Source organism: Enhydra lutris, unplaced genomic scaffold (genome assembly GCF_002288905.1).
Source record: "Enhydra lutris kenyoni isolate GAN:26980312 unplaced genomic scaffold, ASM228890v2 scaffoldscaffold12, whole genome shotgun sequence".
Taxonomy (NCBI): domain Eukaryota; kingdom Metazoa; phylum Chordata; class Mammalia; order Carnivora; family Mustelidae; genus Enhydra; species Enhydra lutris.
Window position 1 is genome coordinate 75,858,544 of NW_019154096.1, and position 12,777 is coordinate 75,871,320.

The 12,777-nt window shown below is 44.4% G+C and overlaps 1 protein-coding gene across 2 annotated transcripts in view; it reads left to right on the forward strand.

The window, feature by feature from the left end:
• Positions 1 to 12,777, forward strand: part of LOC111145075 (dedicator of cytokinesis 1) — a 506,031-nt gene that overhangs the window by 166,556 nt on the left and 326,698 nt on the right. For both annotated transcript variants that reach the window (XM_022499695.1, XM_022499696.1), the window contains exons 24-25: positions 836 to 906; positions 4,946 to 5,052. In XM_022499695.1, coding sequence (XP_022355403.1) covers positions 836 to 906; positions 4,946 to 5,052 — 178 coding nt within the window. The remainder of the gene's footprint in view (positions 1 to 835; positions 907 to 4,945; positions 5,053 to 12,777) is intronic.

A 12,777-nucleotide genomic window follows, 5' to 3' on the forward strand; every position in this document is an offset into this window, starting at 1 on the left:
GTTGTGTAGAGTCACAGATAGAGGGGGGCCCAGCATCGTCAGAACACTGAAAATCCACGAACTTTTCCCAGGGCGTAGCTGAGGGGTGGGACTCAGGCTGCCCACTGAACTGAGTTTTGATGCTCTCCCTGTTCAGTGCTCGCACTGTGACCAGGGGTAGAGTACCTACCATTTCCATTGGCAGTTCCCCTGCTGTCCAGCAGCTGGCTCCCCACCAGAGGTCTGGTGTAATGAAAGAGAGAATGCACAAGGGTCCTGGCGCAGCACACAGCATGTAGTAGGAGCTGTCATGATTACCATCACTCTTGTTTTTTGAGATCGTGGGTTTTCTGGAAGGTACAAAATAGGAATAGAAGAGAGAAAGTTACTAAAGAAAAAACAGACTCCTAATGAAGGGATGCATGGGTGTACAGAAACCAGTGTTGGAGTGGAACAAAGAATCATTTTAGATGTTGAATATGGGAGAACTGCAGTGACTTGGACAGTAGGGAATTCTTTCGAGGGACACAGATCTTCCTCTGCCATCGCTTCATTAGGGTTAAGGAGAAAATCACACAGAAACTTAGTGCAGTGTAGGCGTTCCCTCAACAGGCACCAACCTTTGGCCTCTGTTAAGTCATTATGTGTCAAGGTGACCTCTAACAAATCACCATTGTTTGTGGCGCAGAGGTTCTTTCTTTGCTCTGTTTTTGTTGTGTTTGGTGATTCCATTGTCTCATCTAAAAAGTGATCCTTCTCTTCTAGCTATGTCTGCGGTGCTTCCTAGGAATTACACATTTGTATTAACACTTGCCAGACTGCACGAGGCTCAGCATTCTTTGCTCTTGGTTTGCAGGGGGCGGCGTTGAAGTACTTGCCGACTATTGTCAACGATGTGAAATTGGTGTTCGATCCCAAAGAGCTCAGGTAAGGAAGCACTCCCGGGGCGGGGGGGCTTCCCACATCCCGTGGTCTGCCTCCTTCCCGTGCAGAGAGGTTATGAGAGGCTCGGGCTCAGTCTCGTGTTGGCAGACATCAGTGCCCTGAATTGTTCTAGAACAAACTCATGCTGGTTGTGGTGTCTCTGACACTTCCCTAATTATGACTTTATATGGAAAAGACATCATCTATCAACACAGTATTTTCTTTAGAGGGTTGCTTGTAGCCCAGTGGGTAGATCTTACAAATTTGGCATTTTGTATTCTTTCAGGATTGAATTTCACTATGTGGTGGTTGGGTTTTTGTTTTGTTTTCAACACCTAAAATATCTGACACTGGAGACTGACTACTCACTCCCCTCCCTTGCCCCCCAGCGCGGCTGCTCTTCTGTGCTCCTGGCTGACGGACTGCACGCCTAAGCAGAACAGTCAGGAGCTGTCACCTGAGATGATATTAACAAAACCACAACAAATGCCAAGGAAGCTGGTTGTTGGGCTTTCAGACCAAGGACAGAGGCTGGGGGCCAAATCCTTCCTTTTGCACCTTTTTTTGCCGCCTGGCTGGTGAGCCCAGTCCTACTTGTGTAATCTGTAGGGGCTTGTATTTCACAAGATGGTTGAGCGCCACGGGGATGTGCAGCCTGTTTAACCCCAGACATGTAAAGCACAGCCCTTGTCTGCTTTTGATTTTGGCTTTGATTTAGCATTTAACACCATAAACTACCTACAGGGGATGGCACCATTTTTAGCAGCCAGAAAGCCCATCTAAATATTAGTAAAGGGCCCCTGGGGATAAAAATATATTATATGTTTATAAAAAATAAAATAAAAAAAAATTAAAAAAAATAAAAAATAAAAAAATAAATATTAGTAAAGGGGGGCGCCTGGGTGGCTCAGCGGGTTAAAGCCTCTGCCTTCGGCTCAGGTCATGATCCCAGGGTCCTGGGATCGAGCCCCACATCAGGCTCTCTGCTCAGCAGGGAGCCTGCTTCCCTTCCTCTCTCTGCCTGCCTCTCTGCCTACCTGTGATCTCTGTCAAATAAATAAATAAAATCTTTAAAAAAAAAAAAAAACCTTAAAAGTAAATATTAGTAAAGGTCCATGTGTCCCCTGAGTGGTTAAGCTGAATAAGAAATGCTCATCCCTCCTGTTCTTTATGTCCACTGTAGGTTGCTCATGCCTGCGAGGGGAAGGAGGAGCATTTGGGGGGAGGGGCCGGTGGTCCTCTTCTCCATGAATCATCAGGTTTCTGATGTGCCTGAGGATTTAGTGTTCTGCATGGACACATTATTTTCTGTTCTAAGACACTGGCAATGCGGGGGACGGGACGGCTTAGCATGCCGTAAATGAGAAAAGGAGATGTGAATGGGCCCATCTGGAGCATGTCTGCCCTGGGTCTTTGGAATGGGCCCGCCCCTGCATTGTGGCTGCCACAGAAGCCGTCAGCAGCCCTTGGGGTTTGTTAGAAAATGCTGAATCTCAGGCCCCTTCTCAGATCTTCTGAATTAGGAGTGGGGGATGGGGCCCAGCCGATTGGTTTTAATGAACCTTCCAGGAGCTTTTGGTGAAGGTTCTTGTTCGAAAGATTCAGGTTTGGAGAACAGAGCAAGTTGGGGAAGCTGTGGTTGGATGGGCCATACTCTGGGCCTGTCCTTAAGGGGCCCAGGGATCAGACTAACTGGTTAATGGGGCAGCGTCAGTGTTCCCAGTGGGTTCTGGTGCCTGTGCTTGGAGAGCCAAGGAAGACCCCCTTCTCCAGGGCCAGTGCAGTCGGCCCTTGGCTCCTTGTCCCTGTAGGCATGCCTGTATGCTATTTCAACACCTTGTCTTCAATAACTTTTTTTTTTTTTTTTTTAAAGATTATTTGTTAGAGAGAGTGTGTGCATGTGGCTAGTGCAGGGAGGGACAGAGGGAGAGAATCTCCCAGACTCCCCACTGAGCGCAGAGCCTGGCACCTCACTCTCGAGACCCAGGAGATCATGACCTGAGCCAAAACCAAGAGTCGATTGCTTAACCCACTGAACCACCTTATCTACTGTTTTGTTTTGTTTTTTTTAAATGTCCTTGTAAATCATGTATGTATTTTTTCCTTTTTAGAAAGTTGATTGATGTTTTGATGAAACAGAAGAGATCACAGAGGAGAATAAATCAAATTAATTCCACTGACTAAAAACAACTAGAAGGATCTGGTTTGCACACATGTATACACATGCATGTGTGCAGATGTAGTCCCCTAAAAATTTCAACACGGTCATATTCTTTATTTTATAATCAGCTTCTGCACATAAGACCTCTTATTTTCCTACATTGTGGAGTCGTCTTTTTAGTAACTTCCATGGTGTTTGATCTGACGCCGGCCCCATCATTTATTTACTAGGTGCCCACATCGATCACGTGCTTTCTCAGTACACAAGAGGCTCCACACGAAGCACTTTCCATGTATTGTTCAGTTAATCTTTGCAACAACGGTGTAACATCGGTTCTGTTATTAGCCCACTTTTATGCTAAGTAACTCGTCCCTGAGAACTGAGCTGCTCAGTGTTCCTGCATCCAGGCCAACACAGCTTTTGGATTACAGCAAACAGGCCTCCGTGCGATAGGGGTGTTAGGCTTTGTTCGGTTTTTCTTATGCAGTCTGCTAGGATAAATTCTTTTGTAGCTTAATTGTAGTATCTTGCCCTTATTTATATCGTTAGCTTGAACAGTGATGTGGGATTACAAGGTCTTATGTTCTCTTTTTTTTTCTTTTGTATTTTCTTAAAATATTTTAAAAAATATTTTATTTATTGATTGGAGAGAGAGAGAGCAGGAGCAGAGGGAGAGGGAGAAGCAGACTCCCCGCTGAGCAGGGAGCCCGAGGTGGGGCTCGATCCCAGGACCCCAAGATCATGACCTAAGCCAAAGGCAGACCCTTAACTGACTGAGCCACCCAGGTGCCCCAAATGCTTTGTCATAAATACGATCCAGTTGACCTCTAAAGGTCAAAGCAAGCTTTTGCCAGCGCATGTTGGTGTCTGTCCTCCCAGACTTGTGGGTACTCGCAGTTACTCTTTTACAGAGCCTTGCTGATGGGATCGGTGAAAGGCTTTTCTTTGTTGCCAACAAGAACCCTTCTTCTCAGACTCCTTTATAGTTCTATTGACTGTTTGTAAAAGTAAAGTTGAAAAAAACACTCACGTGAGAATAATTCACATGTATAAAGTTCCCCAGGAGTAGAGTGTGTCATTACATGAGCTGTGTGCCCGTCATCGTGGTTGAATGTGGGAGGCCTGATCCCCGGCGGATGCTGGCGCTCTGAATAGTCATTTTCTGCCCCTCCCTGGCTCTTCTTGTATGTATAGCTCCGCCTTTTCCAGGCATGTTCTATGAATGAAATTATATAATATGTAGCCTTTTCTGTCTGTCTCCTCTTCCTTGGCATTATGTTTTCAAGGTTCACCCGTGTTGTTAGCGCGCTCCAGAACTTCATTCCTTGATACGGATGAATTTTATGGAAATGGTATATCTTGTTTATCGGCTGCTCAGGCGACAGATATCTGGGTCTTCCCCCCCACAGAATATGAAGAATAATATTCCTGGGATTCATCTACCAGACTGTGTGTTGGAGATGTATTTTTGTTTCTCTTGGGTATATATACCTGGGAGTGGAAATGCTGGATCATATGGTAACTGGGTTTAACATTTTCAGGAAATATCCAGCAGTTTCCCAAAGTGGCTGCACCAATTTACATTCCCACCAGCATGGTAGGAGGGTTTCAGTTTCTTTATATCCTAGCTAGCCAACACTTGTTGTAGTCTTTTGTTTGGATTATAGCCGTTTGAGTGGGTGTGAAGTGAAAAATAACATTTAAAGTATCATTTTGTTGGATGAGATTTTGGCCCATTTTGGATAATGGGCCATCTCCAATGTTCTGGTAGAACTTAATCACCATTTAATGGCCTTACATTTTGGTCTGGTCTTGAACACAGTAGATCATTCATTTTGCTGTGTATCCCTAAACTCTTTTCACTTATGTTTTTCATTACAGCAAAATGTTCACTGATTTCATCCTAAATGTTCCCATGGGTTTGCTGACCATTCAGAAGCTGTATTGCTTGATTGAAATCATTCACAGTGACCTCTTCACACAGCACGGTGAGTGGAACCCCGAGTATCGCGAGGATGTCACGTTATTCATTGTCTATAGGCCTGTCCCTTCTGAATTCTCTCCTCCATGCCAACAGGGGTGGAGGTAGTAGCCAATTAAAACAGCTCCATTGATTTAGCCCCTACAAGAGAATGGTAATTGACATATGGTAGAGTAACAGATCATTGGAAGATGAAGGGGAAAACCTTGTAGTTGGTAATTTAGGTGTACACCAAAGCCCTGCGGTAATCAGTGTACATTGTAGCCTTTGAGATGTGTGATTGTCTATCCTGGGGAGGCAATCACCTGCTTCCATTCAGATGATTGCAAAGAAAAATGTCAAGTTTTCTTTAAATTTAGAAATAATGGTTCTGCCTCTTCCTGAACTTTGCCCTCTTTGACAGGGTTTCCTCAAGCCCCGCTCAAAGTGATAAGAATTTTAATGATTCCTCAACTCATTTATCCTAAGGAACACCTTCTATTTCCTCACATTATCTCCCTACCTTTTTTATTAATCATTTTCTTTCTATTTGGACAGATTGAATTAATATTTTACACTTGTCAAGCAGTTTTATTGAAAGCCTAAAACCTTTGCATAATTCCACAACCTTTCTCATTTAGCGGAGGCAGATGTGGGGACCGTTGAGTGACATTCTGACTGAGAGGCATGGGTTTCTACTCTTCTATTTGTGTCCAGAAATTTGGCTGTTGGATTCGTTTTCTTTTGTCTCCATGTGTGTGTTTCAAGGGTGGAGCAGCCTGGCTGGGGATTTCCTCCTGAGCTCCTGGCTGCGCCGAGAACTCAGGTTGTGTCCACATCAGTCCTTTGTACCATCTGGGCTCCTGGACCCTGTGCTCTCCTGCTGGTTTTAGCCTGATTTCTTGATTGAACTTTATCACTACCCTGGAGTCTAACACGTACAGTAAGGCTTCTGTTAAGAGAAAATGTTAAGACTTCATTTGAGTGGGTGTGTTTCTTTTTGAGAGAAGTTCAACAGACCAAGAAATAACCGGGTTTCTGCATCCCTTCCAGACCTCTCTCTCTGGGCCACAAGCCCATTGTTCAAGTGCATAAATGGAAGTCCGCTCCATTGCCCTTGGTTGGGATTCAAAGCACATGAAACTCCCTTACCTAACAATCTGGATTGTCCATACTTCAGGGTCTCGTTGGAGGGCTGGGTCTTGAATTATTCGTTCTCCTGGTGTCTTCTAAAGTTTGGTGCAAAAACATGGGGTGCAAGAGGGCATGATGATGCGGTGATGGGTAGGGACTTCTTCTTCATTGTTTCTTTCCATATTGATGATATTTTATACCAAAACAAGTAAAATCCCCTGGAAGTTTTCTGTTTGGATTTTGTTAGGTAGGTTATTGATGTCCCTTCTCCTAATTATCCAACCCCAGAGACACACATGGCTGACTACCACCACTGACTTAAACCACTTCACTGAATGAACAGTTAATCAATTAATAACAACCGTCAATGGATTATTTGTACTTGACTTTTACTGACTGTTGCTATAGGGGAGACCTTCTTCCCTGTATTGCATAATTACCGTTGCCGAACTTTGTGCCACAATCATTTAGCTGTCTTGGAGTAAGGACTTAAAACATAAATGGTTCAGTTAAAATATTTAAAATAGAACTTCTTCAGAGCATACATTTCAACAAACTGAGGGTTTCTCGAGGGTGGGGGTTAGAGATAGGGTGGCTGGGTTATGGACATTGGTGAGGGTATGTGCTGTGGTGGGTGCTGTGAAGTGTGTAAGCCTGATGATTCACAGACCTGTTCCCCTGGGGCTAATAATATATCAATATGTTAATTAATAAAATGTATATCAAGGGAATCTTTTCCTGTATTGAAACTTAACTTCATTTCCTTTGCTAGTAGAAAGCTGGAAGGGGCTCTTCCTATTTATTTTTGGTAATTTTGTCAGCCTGGGTATTTGGTGATTGTGTTTTTCTTCTTCTTTACTGTGCCCCGTTTCTGTTTTTTATTCTTGTTCTCTAAGTCTTTTATCAAAGACCGCCTCAAGTCCTGTTTCAGGAAGTTTTTGCAGCATGCTGTTAATTATTAACTTAGAATCTTTTTAAGTACAAAGTTAGGGACTTAGTTTTCATAGCAAGCTGCACCCAACATGGAAAAGGAGGTCGTGTGGTATAATGTGAATCGAGACTGATTGTGTGGCCGAAGAGCCACTGTTCACCAGAAGCCTCAGTGTCTTGGAAGCAGCCCCCAGCTGCCCAGTCAGTAGCCTTGTCTTAAGCCAGCACTGGCGGTCTAGACTCACTTCCAGATGCTCACGGGTGGTCTGGAAGTGTTTCAGAATACGTTGTCCAATGTCCAGTGTGGAAAAGGGCACCCCCCCCCCACCAGGTTGTGAGTGTTAGGATCTTTCTGGGAAGGGATCACGAAGACAACCCTGATTTTTCTCATCTGCAGGCTCTCTGCTCCTTCAAGGCAGCCTGCAGCCGTCTTCCCTCCTTGTCAGGAAAGACGAATCTGTGGGAGTCTTCCCGTTGGTTTGTTCACCCGAAGATGTCATTACTGTTGCAAAATACTCTCTGCCACGTTTGGTATAAATCGTTGAAGCCACAGTATTTTCTGATGAGATATGATGGCCCTGATTTTCCTGCTTTGTTCCAGTTCTTGCTGATTTGTAACAATGGTCCTGGTCTGTGTACTCTTCCTGATCCCAGGGGAGCCCGTCAGCCTACGGCCTCACGTGTCCAGAGTTCTAGAACCTGATAGAACCAGAGTTAGCTGCATAAGCCACTGATGCTGCTAGCCTGAAGTAAACATTTTTCGGGGACATGGTCTGGGTGCATGGCTGTGTGGCTCCTCCAGGTTCCCCAGTGAGGGCTCCAGGCCCTGTCTTTGCTCACCAGCCTGTGGGTTGCCTCACTCATGGAAGGGATTCACTTAATTGCTTTGATCTCAAACATTGCTTTCCTCCTCCCTGCAGTATCAAATACAGTCCTTTGTTTGAAGGGTCTCCCTTCAGTGTGAGTGACAGGCTGATCTGCGTGCAGCAAGGCCGGCCGTGAATACGGACACTGGAATTGCTTCTCGGCAGAGAGGCCTTCTTTTGCCAGGCACGGGTCCCAGGGGGCTGAGGCTTGAGGTGCCCTGGGGTTTTAGCCTTGTTTTCCCGAGTGCGGCTTCCCCAGCCTCTGAAGGACACGGAAACAGAGCAGAGCTTGCGAGGCTGGGGCAGGAGATGTGTGTTTTGGCAGAGAGGGAGTGTTTGGCTCTAGTGGGTGTGGACACCATAGCTGCTGTCGCTGTCACTGTCCACGCACAGGTGTCCCAGCTGCCATGCTCCTTCTGGATCAGGGCCTTGCGACTCCTGCTGCTTCTGCAGCCGCCACCTGGTGGCAGGGGAGTGGGAGCTCTTCACAGAGCTGTCCCGCCCACGGTTGGCTGCGAGTGGCGTCGGGGCTCTCAGCAACACCTGGGACGCACCCTGCCTTACAGTTGTCACAAGAGTGGCGGTGGACATGTCCTGACTTCTGTGCGGGGGAGGGACAGCTTGTAATAGAGAGATCTCTCCCAAGTATGAGAAGTTTCTTCTGCAGCTGGGGTGGACCCGGTGGCCACGGTGGTGTTCGCTACATAGTTTACCCATAAAGCCAGTGCGCCAGCCCCTGGAGACTTCACTGTCCGCAGCTCGCTGTTGACTGTCAGCGCCGTCAGCTTTGACTCTGAGCACGAGGCCCTCTCCTTTAACTTTGATTTGTTTAAAAAAAAAAAAAAAAAAAAAAAAAAAGGAATGACTTGTTTGCATCATTTCTCCTACAAATGATTTTACTTCCTCGTTAATGAAGAACTCTGCGTTTCCAAAAGCCTCTCTGTGATGAGGGTGGGGCGTACACAGTGGGGCTGAGTGCTGGGCTTTATGATCACACTGCCTGGGTTCAAAGCCTGCCTCTAGTCCCCGCTCACTCAGTGACCTTCGACAAGTTACCCTCCCGGCTTCAGCTTCCTCACCTGCCCTGTTCTTGTTGCCTACATCCTACATTTTGGAAATAGGAGCTAAAAGTCAGTAGACCTGGATCAAATAGAGAAAAGCATTCCAGGGAACGTCCTCTGAGAGCTGCTCGGGTCAGCCGGTTCAGAACACCCCCAGCCACTCTGCCCCAGGCCTGCTCCTGCCACTCCCCGCCAGGTGAAATCGTGGCATAGTTTTTCCTTTTGGCTTGCTGATGACCTGTGGTCTCCCCCTCGAATGAGAGATCCCCGAGCATGGTCTTCTTGTTCACGTTGTTGCTGCTTGATCGCTGCTCCTAGGACAGTGCCTGGCGTCAGACATGGCCACAATGTCTTCATGAACAAAATTAGTCATGGATGTCCACGTCCAGCCCTTCTTCTGTCAGGGTGCAGCACAGAGAAGGAAGCAGGATCGGCCGTGTACATACACGGTTCAGTTGACTGAGCGAGGAGAGGTTGTGTGTTTGCCCATGGAGGCTGCCTGTCACTCTTACCCTTGGCGCTGAATGGATTGATCATGGAGGAGGAAGGAATTGTCTTTGAGGAGGAAGGAGAGATGGAAAACGGAGACTCAGTGAGGGACTTGAGCTGTGGAGGGTCATCTGTGAGCAGTTCTGTAAGACCAAGGTCATCTTTTTGCCCCTGATTTAGTTCTTCCTCAGTTTGTGGAAATGTGAGCTGGGGGAGGAGGACAGTTCAGTTCTACCTCTGGATTCAAGGTAGATTTTGTTAAAATGATCAAAAGTTTTAATCAGAGAAAAATGGGAAGAAGAGTGTAATAACATGCGTGCGGACTCCTCACTGTGCTTCCAAAGGTATCAAGTCCTGGTTGGTCTTGTTTTTAATCTCTGTGCTCTTCCCCCAGCTATTTTGAAGCAAATCCCAGCCACCCCAGATTGTCATTGGGATGGCTTTTTGCAAGTACGGTGGTATTCAAAGAGTGAATGATTTGTTTCAGGAAAGGGAGGATGTGCAGAGGGGCTGGTCCCTGGGCTGGTGTTTCCACTCCCCCTTGGATGTTCCTGCTCCGGCTCCCGCATGGAGGCCAAGGGCATCTGGCTCCTTAGCAAGCTGTGCACGAGAGCCAACGACTGGGTGGTAATGGCTTCCCAGCGTTGTCTCTGGATGTGACTTGACTACTTGAAAGCTGGTTAAATAGATTATTGCTTCACAAAAAGATGCCTCTTGCATATCATCTGTGGTGTGGAGTGAGCAGATTTTCAGAGCAAGATACAAAGAGACAGAAAGGTCAGAGCTTCATAATTTGTGCATTTGTAGCTTTGTTCCCCTGTGATTATATTGTTGCCCACATATCTAACAAAAGCTATGAAAATTAAAGCTTAAATCCTATTATAGAAATGAAAAGTTTCAATGTAATTAAAATAAACACTGGGACACCAAGGTTTAGGATTTATGCCCACAGAATATGTTTTACGTTAGTGTTACAGCAATTGGGGTAAAAAAGGAATCAACCTGAAATAGCATTAACTTTCACATCAGTCAAGAGCATTGGACATACTTGGAAGATCCCGTCAAGTTAAGATGAGAGAGCCTCTGGAACACACGTTTTCACCCACATGGGCTCTTTTCACCATGGGTCTGAACCGGAGACCTTTGGGAAAGCTCATTCCAGTTAACACTGTATCATTTCTTTGTCTTTCAGGAACTGACCTTTCCATATTCCCATATTGAAAATGACCAAACCAACTGACAGATTTTCTTTAGAGCTTACTATGTTCTTACCGTTGTGTCTTAAATTTTTTTTGGTTTTGGAAGGTAGTATAAGATTTGAAGAGTGAAGATTTGAAGACTTGGTGGCAAGATAATCCCTTTATAGTCTTGACAGTAGTTTAATACTCTTGGTGGATTACGTTGTTCTAAGCTCACTATTCATCGGCACCCCTTTGTTTGTTTTTCATTTTTGGGTTTTTTTTTTCCCCCTGATGGTTGGAATCTGGTGGTGAGCAGGAATGGGATGTGTGCCATTCCCTCATTTCCTGGCCATTCCCATGGCTCTTTCTTTCAATATAGCAAACAAGCTCCTTTTAGACAGTGTTCGTCAGCCTCATAAAACTTCATTTGTGTTCCATTTTTGAACAATACAGAGCTTCTTCAAGATGTAGGCCTAGAGAGCTTGAATTATTTTCCTCATTCTTTTTTTCAAGGTGAATGATTCTTCCAGTTATCAAGCAGAGTGAAACTCTCCTTTTTAATAGTAGAAACATTAGTTACAGCAGCCCTTTGAAATCTGAGTGCAAAGGCTCAGATACCAATGAGACTAGCTGTTAGGAAATATCGAAGTCAGATTTCCAGACTACTTTTGTTGTGATTAATATATAATATTATAAATATATTTACATCAGATATATTTATTTATAAATATATATAAAATATATAAATATAATTTATATTTCTTAAAATCACTCAGTCAACTTCTTTTGCTTTAAATTGCGGAAAGAATAGCTATTTAATACAGATTTATAATACAATATACCTTCTTAATGCTTCGATTCATAAACAGATTAAAATAAAAATCTCTTGAGCTTCTCCACTGGAAAATGGAGAGCTATTTCTCTTTTTTGAAGGGATCTTAAACCCAGAGCTACTGTACAGTAGTTTTGTTAACTTGAGGGATATTGTACAGAAAGAAAAATTGAGGTTTGGGGCCTTCGTGTGACATAGTCACATAATGTACCATCCGTCTAGCATTCCAGGATACTTTAATTAGGTAGTTGTGCTGATGACTTCTAAGGAATGTTACTTACTTTGAACCCCAAAGACCGGTTCTTGAAATAATGGTGGAATGTGAAATCATTTTCTCCTCTTCTGTTTTTGAGACAATTTTAATCTTTATCTGTAAGGTACTGTGCCTTTTCATACCCCATTGTATATATCATTCATTATATGAGTGTTTGAAAAGACTATCTGTTAAAACAGTGCAGCCTTTTAGAAAGGGCTTATTGAGTCTAGGAGGGTGAATTCAATTTTAGTTGCTTAATCATATCTATTTCCATTCCATTATAATTTGTTGAGCACCTAGCATGTGCTTAGGACCATTGGTTAGCAAGTTGATTCTTTTGAGAGGCGTCTGAGCCATCAGTTTAAAAATGTATAATTGGAAAAGAGTAATTCTCTTAATTTACAGATAAGGGCCCGGGAGTTAAGCAACAGGTCCTACTAATTTGTAAGCAAAATCCCAAGCAGGGAGCTGTCCACCACTCTGCTGATTAAGGAGTTGTCTTCTTAGAAACCCATCACCCACTCTGTTCTTAAACTGTTTCACATTTACTGTATGAGTAATACATTCCGAATACTGAATTCACTTCCAGTGCCATATGGAACAAGGTAAAATAGAGGTATGTGGATAAACAAACATATAAATAAATGTAAACAAACTATGCAAAAATAAATAAGCAAAAATGCAGTGTTGTGCTTATGGAGTTTTCATACTTTTTTCCTTTGTGCGTGTGTGTGGCGGGGGGGGCTCTTATCTGTAATCAAATTGGTAGTTCCTCAGCATGTGGTTGGTCCACCTTTATTATAGTCTGTTAACCCCTTGTTCTGTACTCACCTCTGGGTGACTTCCTATCCCTGTTCCTTGGTGTTGGATGCAAGAAGAGCAGCCTTAGAAGAGCTTACCTCTCTCGTCCTGTATCTGTTCATGCTCACACAGGGGATCAGGACAGCAAGTCTGTGTGTCGCCCCAGTTCATGATTCCTTCTAAGCCATATGAGATTAGCTCTG